At 42.6% G+C, this 10,554-nt stretch overlaps 1 protein-coding gene across 2 annotated transcripts; it reads right to left on the bottom strand.

The window, feature by feature from the left end:
- Positions 1-4,445: 4,445 nt before the first annotated feature.
- Positions 4,446-6,859, bottom strand: LOC138789988 (protein BTG1-like). Of its 2 annotated transcripts, XM_069968877.1 has the most exons (3): positions 6,726-6,859; positions 6,180-6,326; positions 4,446-5,285 (listed from the first exon to the last, which is right to left on the bottom strand). In XM_069968877.1, the coding sequence occupies exons 2-3, from the start codon at positions 6,295-6,297 to the stop codon at positions 4,942-4,944; spliced, it is 462 nt and encodes a 153-aa protein (XP_069824978.1). In that variant the 5' UTR covers positions 6,298-6,326; positions 6,726-6,859; the 3' UTR covers positions 4,446-4,941. The 2 variants fall into 2 exon arrangements, with proteins under 2 accessions (XP_069824978.1, XP_069824977.1); XM_069968876.1 differs by having other exon boundaries at positions 6,180-6,859.
- Positions 6,860-10,554: the final 3,695 nt, after the last annotated feature.

Below are 10,554 nucleotides of genomic sequence, written 5' to 3'. Positions count from 1 at the left end.
GCAAGGATTTCTTTCTCTTGAGATATGTGTGTCCAATGGAAAACGAAAAACCTGATGTGAAAAAAGACTAAGGCACGGAGGAGAGACTCCTCAGACAGTGACTCTATGTATTACACAGTCCCTCATTCACTTGAAGTATTCACTGGTGTTTTTCAGAACCGCGGCTGGTCATTTTACCGTTGCAATTAAAAAATTATCATGTCTAGTCAGATGTATGTGATGGATTTCCTTGCAGGCCGCCAGTTGTGTTAGTGTAGGCCTGACGTGAGATGGGAGAACGTATACCTCCTGTAGAGTTCTTGTCATTCATTTATATCAGGGGTAGGGAACCTTGGCTCTCCAGCTGTTGCAAAACTACAACTCCCATCATGCCTGGACAGCCAAAGCTTTAGCTTTGCCTGCCCATGCATGATGGGAGTTGTAGTTTTGCAACAGCTGGAGAGCCAAGCTTCCCTACCCATGATTTATATCAACCTACTCTAGTACTACATGTTATACGGATTGCTCCTATGAAAACACATAATAAGGGTACTATATGGAAACGCTAGTTAGGCCTATTGCTTTTTGTTTTCCATTGTAGTCATTGAGGAAAAAAATACTATACAGACCCCAAGAATGCGACATGCTGTAGGGCAATAAACACTTACAGTATAGCACTTGTATACACCTCTCTGTTATTTTTTTTTTTTTTTTTTTATAATCTAATATTCTTTACAATGTAAAAATCCACCCAGAAAAAATCCAATTCATCAATTCATGGATATGAATGGGATAAAAAAAAACCCCAACCCATAGCTTCATATAGCTATAAATAACTTCTCCACTGATACCGCTGCAGCGATGACGTCATACTCAGCACATGACCTCAGCCGCCAGTCACTGACAGCACACGGGGGCTTTGGCAAGACGAATATGTGGCTTATGGATATTTCCAGCAGTGTGCAGTTTATAGTAAAATACCTATTTCTCTTTCAATGGAGTTTGGTTACATACTGCCACAGATAAAGCATAAACTGGCATTGACAGCCGACAAGAATCTTTTTAATCCCCCCATTTGTATTCTAGTACGGAAAGCGAGAGAGCACCTACGGCAGCAGTTATTACCCATGGGAACAAAATATCCTTTTCTGACAGCAAAATGCACTCGGTACACACTGGACGGTATTATTTCCATTGCACCTAGTCAGTGGGAGAGGTGATTACTTCATTAGGGAATGAGGCAGATTAAGGGTCCATTTATAGCCCTATTTCACGGAACAATTATCGTTCATAGACTCGCTCCAACGGCCGCTCATAACAAGCACTTAACGATTTTTTTAAGCGAACGATAACACATAATACGAGTGGGAACGTGAACGATATCTGTAGTGTAACGATTTTTTTGCGGTCGTTACATGGTCGTTTAAAAGGTGGGGAAATGTAGGTAGACATTTCAAGAACGACTGAAAGATTTTTTATTTAACGAAAAGATTTGCGAATTATTGTTGAAAGACCAACAATTTTTTTTTCGACTCAACGATGATTTCGCTGTTGTCGTTCGCTCGTTTACAGCTACGCCACAGAACGAATATCGTTAACGAGCGGTCGTTTGAACGATTTTATGAACGATAATCGTTCGAAAAAGTTCCGTGGAATAGGGCCTTTACACAGAAAGATTATCTGACAGATTATCTGCCAAAGATTTGAAGCCAAAGCCAGAAACAGACAATAAACAGAAATCAGGTCATAAAAGAAAGCCTGAGATTTTTCCTTTTTTCAAATCCACTCCTGGCTTTGGCTTCAAATCTTTGGCAGATAATCTGTCAGATAATCTTTCTGTGTAAATGGACCCTTATTGCGGCATTGAAATTGGTTTGTTTCTGCAGCGATTTTTACATAGCTCATTCAGATCCTGTGTGCAAGTCGCTGACATTTCTAAAAAAAACTATTAGCAGGATATGAACAGACCCTTGAATGTCCTAGAAAAATTATAAAGTATAATGTAATGAGAATGAATAGAGATGAGCGCAACTCCAGCATGCTCGACTTCAATCGTTCTGCATTTGAATAGCGGTGGCTGAAGAAGTTGGATGCAGCTCTAGAAATCCTGGAGGCCTGGAAATCCTTTAAAAAATCTGTACCATGAGAGCCGAGACGAAGGTGATATTTGGTGATTTATAAAGTTGTGTGGACTGACAGACTCTCCTTTGAAGTATTAAAGGTATTAAGTTCTGAGTTACCTAGTCTCATGTCCACAACCACACACAATGGGGGACATTTATCAAACATGGTGTAAAGTGAAACTGGCTCAGTTTCCCCTAGCAACCAATCAGATTCCACCTTTCATTTTCCAAAGAGTCTGTGAGGAATGAAAGGTGGAATCTGATTGGTTGCTAGGGGCAACTGAGCCAGTTTCACTTTACACCATGTTTAATAAATCTCCCCCAATGTGTCCCTTGGCTTTGGATGAATTTCAACCCGTCTGATCCTATAACATACATGCTAACAGGGTAATCAACTACAGCTGACCAAAAGATTAAAGGGGTTGTTCACTCAAAAATATTTTTTTCTTTCAAATTAACTAGTGCCAGAAAGTGCCAGAGATTTGTAATTTACTTCTACTAAAAAAAAACAAAAAAAAAACAAAGCTCTAGTGTTCCAGTACTTATCAGCTGCTGTATGTCCTGCAGGAAGTGGTGTATTCTCTCCAGTTTGACACAGTGCTCCCTGCTGCCACCTCTGTCCATGTTAGATACTGTCCAGAGCAGGAGCAAATCCCCATGGAAAACCACCTCTCCTGCTCTCCAGACTGAAAAGAATACCACTTCTTGCAGGACATACAATAGCTGATAAGTATTGAAAAGACTTGATTTTTTTTTAAAGAAATAAATTACAAAACTCTGGCACCAGTTGATTTAAAGAAAAAAGGTCCCCTTAAGATAAAATGATAACAATATTAATCTGTGTCCACACGTCACAGCTGTATTGCGATTATGCTGTACAGTGACAGGACTGCAAGGCAACACAAATCAACTGCATCATTTGAACATAGCCTTACATAATATCTAAAGGTTACCTAATAATCCCTGTAGCCAAATAAAGGAAGGGTCAATAACATGAGGTCTCAGATAGGGAGCTCTAGGGCATAACACCTGGATGGAGTGGTCATAGCCTGTAAGCTTATAGGTATAAAGGTCTGTTCACACAGGGCAGATACATTCAGCTTATAACAGGAGCAGCAAAGAGGATTTGCCTCCACACAATGTGTCAAAAATTTGGATTTTGGACAAAGTAAATTTATGCCTATTCGGGATATGTCCTCACATGCAGATTTGTTGCAATCAATTATATATATACCGATTAGTTTTAGTGTAAAAATCACAAACCAGCACGTGTGAACATACGCTGAGTGCAGACTTTCCCCCATGACTTAAACTTCAAATCTGCAACTGCACATTTCATATTCACTCATTTTTTTCCTTCTCTAACATGGACGTAATCCGCACTAAGGCTAATTTTTACACAACGTACATTTTATGACAAGAACGGCCGTTCTTTTCATAGAGACATGGGTTGCACTAAAGTCAACGCAAACAACGGCTGTTGATCACACAATGTATTGAACAACGGCCGATGTTTGATATGACCGTCGAAATAACAAACATGTCAATTATTTCCGTCCGTTGTGCATTGATTTCCATGCAAATTTCACTGTAAACAACGGCCGTCGCTTGTACGTTGTGTAAACATGGCCTAAATTTGATACAATATATCTGCCCTGTGTAAACAAACACTAAACAAATGCTTCCTGTGCTGGATCCTGTAATACTATCTGGGCATAAAACTCCAGAGACTTGTAAAGTGGTGCTATAAAAATAAAAAGATTATTAGGAGTCCCCAAAAATCTAGAGTTACTTTGTGAGATTATCGATATCTCACGCAGAAATTTATTTATTTATTTATTTTTTGGTGTTTGCTATGCCGTACAACAGGGATGGGGAACCTTTGGCCTTCCAGCTGTTGTTGCAAAACTACAATTCCCATCATGCCTGGACAGCCAAAGCTTTGCTTTGGCTGTCCAGGCATGATGGGAATTGTAGTTTTGCAACAGCTGGAGGACCAAAAGTTCACCGTCTCTGCTGTACAACATGGCACATCACATCTACAGCAGCAGGAGATGTCCCGGCTCTGCGTTACACACCCCCTGCAGTCACGGCCTACCATGTGGGGGGGATTTATCAAACATGGTGTAAAGTGAAACTGGCTCAGTTGCCCCTAGCAACCAATCAGATTCCACCTTTCATTCCTCACAGACTCTTGAAAATGAAAGGTGGAATCTGATTGGTTGCTAGGGGCAACTGAGCCAGTTTCACTTTACACCATGTTTGATAAATCTCCCGCATTGTGTTTAATGTGCTATTAAGCAAAACACCATTCGTCCTGGGAAGAAAAAAAAGAAACCGTAATAAAACATATTTGGTTTTTTTATTAAAAAGAGTCAAGGGTAATGCCAAAATATAAATTCTCTCTTGACTCAATATTTGATTTACAATGTACAATTCCACATGGGGGAAGAAAAAACTAATAAGAGCCTTTTACACCAAATTACATATCTATGCTCACCTGGCAGTACTAGGATTTAAAGGGGTTTTCCAACATTAGAAATACACAATTTTTTTTTTCCAGAAACAGCGCCACTCTTGTCCTCAGGTCGTGTTTAATATTGAAGCTCAGTTCCATTAAAGTGAATGGAGCAGAGTTGTAATACCACACATAAACTGAGGATGGGGGGTGGCGCTGTTTTTAGAAGAAAGTATCTTTGTTTTTGTAATCCTGGATAACCCCTTTAAGGGCTACGTGCGGAGGATGGGGCAGTTCGATTTCATCTAACGTCATAAAGACAAGGAGTTAAAAGGGAACATACATCATCGTACAATAAAGTGTTCTTTCTTTACTTTATATTTAACTAGAAACGGTCATCATGTTGTAATTTTTGGAGGGGCTGTGTCGTCCCATCCGAAGTGCATCTTTGCAGGTGGAGTGGGTTTCCAGAGGCTTGCCCACTGCTGGTGATCCGTCATACAATACACAGATAGAGCCGTCTTCTCCGATCCGATAGGAAACTTCAAATGGGTCGACCCACATTGTGAGCTCGCTGGGGAGAAGCTGGAACAGTCTCTGGTGGCTGAGGCCGATGAGTCCGGCCGCACGTCCTATCAAGGGGTCCATTTTGTGGTTGATTCTTAAGCAGCGATACCCTGATCCTCTGCATGGAATCTGAGGAAACCAGTGATGTTTATAATGATCTGTTGGAGACAAAGAGGAGAAGTGGGAGTGGGGAGGTGGAGGAGGAGAGAAGAGAGGGGGTTGGAGTTGAAAGGGGGTGGGAGAAAAAAAAAAAAAAAAAAAGAAGAAAAACATTAGCAACTATTCATTACGATGTAACTATGCGATCCTCCGTCTAATTCTAAAATATATTTCATGATATCCGATCACGCCATAAGGCCGCGTTTTTCTCTGCATTGTCTTATTTTGTTACTTTGACGTCTATAGTGATATATAATATGCAACTGCATACAAAGCCTTTTGATCTGTGGCTTTTATTTGGGTCAGTGGCCTTTTTCTCTATAACGTACGTAAAAAATGTCACTAAATAAACAAAAACACCATAAATACAATACAAAATACAATAAAAAAACCAAACAGTTTTTTTCCCTGCAATCTAAAAAAAAAAACAACAAAACTAGTTCCAAACGAAAACCCAACTACCACAGGCCCACTGCAGCTCGGACCATATTGTTCGAGTAGCTGTAAACATCGACGTTCTATCTACTGCGAATCATCAATCTATAATATTGATCCATATATAGGTCGACCTATAGTCAAACACTGCAGAAGTTTTGACCACAAAGAGACAACAAAGCAGCTGTGAAGAAATGAGGTCAGCCATGTAAAATATACATAAAATATACATAAAATAAACATAAAAAACAGCAAAAAATATATATCTAATATATAGAATATAACTACGTTCATATCAACGATCGCGTCTTGATCGATAATAACAAATAAAAAATAGTTGGAACCAGAAATAACAGAATCCACCAGAAGTCAAAGAAAGTATTTCACGTAAACACTTATTTTTTTACCCCCCATCGTTATCGCAACGCGGTCCTTATGTTTTTCCCCCAGTTTCTTACCTTTCATGGACTCTTGCAAGGACTGGCAGAACTGTTGCAGTTGCTTCTCCTCAATGAGCCCGCTTTGTTTGAGGAGCTTGGTGATGAAAGCGGCAGCTGTCGAGATTTCAGTCTTCATTGTTGCTGGTTGAGACTAACACAAGGCTCCTATGAAGACCATACAATAAGTTTATTCTAGCCTAGGAGCCCGGAGCCAACTAATCATGGGATTTTGGTGAAAAAAAATTATAATAATTATGGAAGATCAGATGAATCTGTCTTTAGTTGGCAGGATCTTGCTTTGTATCAAAGGATCCAGGGTCACTAAATCCCTACTGATCCCCTGATGAAGCCCAGTGATCAGTTCAGGGTGAAACTAGTAGTGGGGTGAAGAGCAAAGCTGCCCCTAGACTGGCCACAGCTGGATCCCCTGTTTTCCAGGAAGAGTAGGGGGCGGTCCTATACTGCTGATGATGTGTGGAGGTGGTCAGGTTACAAAGTGATTAAAATTGTTTGCTTCTTCCCCTTCCTTCCCTCCCTTAAAGGCCTTGACTTCGGGGTCCTTGCCTCGTCGTAGAAGCCGTTCTGGAGATCCCTTTAAGCAGTTCCTCACGCCCTGGCTTCCCTAACAGCCCGTCGGGACGACTAGACAAGCGGAAGAAACGCAGAGCATTCTGTGCCGCACAGCCAAGGGTAAACAAGAGGTAGGCGTGTCCGCCGCGACGACACGCCTCCGTGACGTCACAATGGAATCGAATCAGCACGTCCGCACGGGTTTGTTACAATGTATAAATAAACAAACGAAACGTTGTGACACGTCACGGGCGAGGAATCTGCCTAGCAACAAGTGGGAGTGGGTGGCTGGCAATGGGGAGGGGGAGTCTGCTTAGCAACAGGTGGAAAGTAGGGGTGAAGCGAATCAGAAACTTCCAGGTTCGTTCACACGGAGCGTTTTTTTTTCTTGATATTTGTTAAAAATAGACAAGTACTGTAGACAAGTAGCTGAAGAAACAGGAGGGATTCTGTATGGAAAGTGTTTGTCTACCTGAATTCTGAATAAATATGGAGTTTGTGGAAATATTACAAGGGTTAAAACCTGTTGCTTTGCAGCTGTTGCAAAACTACAACTCCCATCATGCTGCTACTTGATTGGAGTTGTAGTTGTGAAACAGCTGCAGAGCCACAGGTTTGGGACATTGTATTAAAGGAAAATAGTTACAATATTTTACAAGTTAACTTAAAGGGGTTAAAACGTACTTGTCCCCTATCCACAGTTGGTATCGGACCCCCGTGATCTCTTACTTGTCCCCTATCCACAGGAGATCACAGGGGATCCAACACATTCTGTGGATAGGGGACAAGTCCGAGATTGCAGGGGGTCCGACACATCTGTGGATAGGGGACAAGTAAGAGATTGCAGGGGGTCCGACACATCTGTGGATAGGGGACAAGTAAGAGATTGCAGGGGGTCCGACACATCTGTGGATAGGGGACAAGTAAGAGATTGCAGGGGGTCCGACACATCTGTCGATAGGGGACAAGTAAAAGATTGCAGGGGGTCCGACACATCTGTCAATAGGGGACAAGTAAGAGATTGCAGGGGGTCCGACACATCTGTGGATAGGGGACAAGTCCGAGATTGCAGGGGGTCCGACACATCTGTGGATAGGGGACAAGTAAGAGATTGCAGGGGGTCCGACACATCTGTCGATAGGGGACAAGTAAAAGATTGCAGGGGGTCCGACACATCTGTCAATAGGGGACAAGTAAGAGATTGCAGGGGGTCCGACACATCTGTCAATAGGGGACAAGTAAGAGATTGCAGGGGGTCCGACACATCTGTGGATAGGGGACAATTAAGCTTTAATTGGATAACCCCTTTAAGATTCAGCTGAGGGCTGTCAGGGGAATGATGGGAGTTGTAGTTGTAGTAACAGCTGGAGGGTCACTGGTTGGGGAACACTGTGGTTAAAATATTTTTCTAATTATTTTAATATAGTTCAAGGGTATAAACCCACACACCGTATAAGCAGCGTATTTACTGCTGCGATACGCAGCAAATCCGCAACAAATACGCAGCAGATTAGATCTCAATAACTGAACACAGCATCAAATCTGCAGCGTTTTTGCTGCGTATCTGCTGTGTATACAGTGTGTGGGTTTGTACCCTAAAGCGTAATTGTCATGACCGTTCCTCTGAGCCGCGTGCAGTCACTCCTGCTGTTGCTGGAACCTAGGGTAACTATGGATATGACCACGCAGCAGGGTTGGATCTGTGCACGAGCCCCATTCTGATCCAGTAGTTATCCAGATTACTGGCAGCAGGAGTGACTGTAAGGGTACTATTACAACGAACGACAATTGGCCCGATTCGGCCGATTATCGCTCTGTGTAATAAAGACAACGATCAGCCGATGACCGTTGTCATCGGCTGATCGTTGATATAGGTTATGCTACGTTTACACGAAAAGATAATTCGCCCAATCGATCGTTTAACGATTTTGAAGCAATGATTTGGTTTTTATAACCATCAGCGTTTAGACGAATAAATCGTTAGAAAAATCGTAAGAAAATTCGTAAGAAAAATCGTTAATGCGATCGTTTTTAAGATCGCTTAAGCCCATCTTTTACATAGGGTGAACCTTTGAAAGGCTGTTTACACGAAACGATCTGCGAATTTGAAGCGAACGATGAACGACGATTTGAGAACATGTTGAAAGATCAAAATGAACGATTTTTCATTAATCGCTTGATCGGTCGCTGTGTTTACACGGAACGATTATCGCACAAATGCGATCGTTATTGCGAAAATCGAACGATAATCGTTCAGTGTAAACGCAGTGTTAGAGCCTATAATTGTTAGGCGCCAACCGCGCACCGCTACATTTAATAGTGATGCGCGGCCGGGGACTGATGACCTACATTACCTATCCACGCTCCAGGGCTGCTGCTGCGGTCCGCTTCTCCCCGGTCCCGCTCTAGCTTCTTCTTTTCACTTGTTCCTTTGTTGGATGATTCACAACTGAGTTGTCGCAGATTTCATACAAAACATCAGACGGCGCAGCATTTACCAGACACCATGACGCAAACTCAACAGACCCCATTCAAAATTTATCTGGCGTGCAACCAATTGTCCAAAGCCATTTTTGTGTTGTTCTGCTCCAATGATGGCGCAGAATGAAGGAACAAGCATTGCAGGTGTGAACCTAGTCTAAAAAAAAAAAAAAAAGTTATAACCCAAAGGGATTTGTAATGACCAGTTAAAGTCTAGTTCCAGTTTTGTAAAAGTTTAAAGGAAACTATCAGCATTTTAGAAGCCTCTTACCTGCTGATATATCCCTATAGGGCACAAGACGCTGAGGAGGACGGTAAGTTTCTTGATCCTCAGCGCAGTTTTTTAGATATTCATTCATTCATAGTTTTTTCATATGGCAATAAGGCATTTTAGTGCACTGGGGGCTACCACCCTTAGTGCACCCATTCGTCCTTGCCGGCTTGCCCATCAAATAATATATTCATTAGAAAAAGTCTGGACAGGGAGATTTTTTTTAAAAGTGCTGGGGAGGGGGAGGATGAAGAAAACAACATGCGCTTACCTCCCCGACTCCAGTGCTGGTATCTGTATACCGCCGTTTCGGTCCCCTGGTCCCTGGCTGCGTGGTCCTAGAATATCACGTCCCAGGTCTTCTCTCAAATCAGGAAGCGGCCAGGGACCGGGGGATCAAAAAGGCGTTATGCAGATACCAGCACTGGAGTCACGGAGGTAAGTGCATGTTATTTTTTTAATCCTCCCCCTCCCCACAGTCCTCCGGCGTTCTCTTGTTCTCCCTGCCCCCCAGTGATGTCACTCTGTGGCTGGAGGTGCAATGCTGCCGACGGCCACAAGAGAGACTGGCAGGGCTGAGGGCAGGAAGCCAATGGCTCCTTGTTCTGTCAGTCAGAGCGCCGCAGCTTTTATGCCTTTATGCCTTTATGTTAGTCAATAGTAACATTATTGGTCATAATACAGACTGGCTGGCATGTGATCATTTTTAGTTGTGTTTGGTGAGGTCGAGACGTGGAGGCTATTGGTGGTGGTCAGCCTTGTTGTGAGCTCAGCCAGTGATGTTAGTAGTCGTGACGCCAGTGCTAGACCAGCACACAGGTATGATGTTGATACCTCTTTGGTGTGTGGCTGACTGTATTCCCCAACTGGTCAGTAACCATCCAGGTTGTTGTGGGTCCCTTGGGCTCTTGTCACGGCAACCTGGAGTGGCAAATGACCCTAGGTGTGCGGTAGTGTATGTATAGGTGCAAGTGCGAGCAGAGATAGGCAGAGTCCCGTACATTCATATAAAAATATAAAAACTTTACTGTACTGCTTTGCAGTTTTGCAGTACACGCTTCACAGATAATA

This window comes from Dendropsophus ebraccatus, chromosome 4 (assembly GCF_027789765.1).
Source record: "Dendropsophus ebraccatus isolate aDenEbr1 chromosome 4, aDenEbr1.pat, whole genome shotgun sequence".
Classification (NCBI taxonomy): Eukaryota; Metazoa; Chordata; class Amphibia; order Anura; family Hylidae; genus Dendropsophus; species Dendropsophus ebraccatus.
This window is presented reverse-complemented; position numbering and strand designations above follow the sequence as displayed.

What these genes read in the sequence shown, in the direction of transcription:
- LOC138789988 (XM_069968876.1), bottom strand. Translation starts at nt 6,297, where the DNA reads ATGAAGACTGAAATCTCGACAGCTGCCGCTTTCATCACCAAGCTCCTC. An exon ending in CTTGCAAGAGTCCATGAAAG is followed by an intron (nt 5,286 to 6,179) that starts GTAAGAAACTGG and finishes TGTCTCCAACAG; the next exon opens with ATCATTATAAACATCACTGG.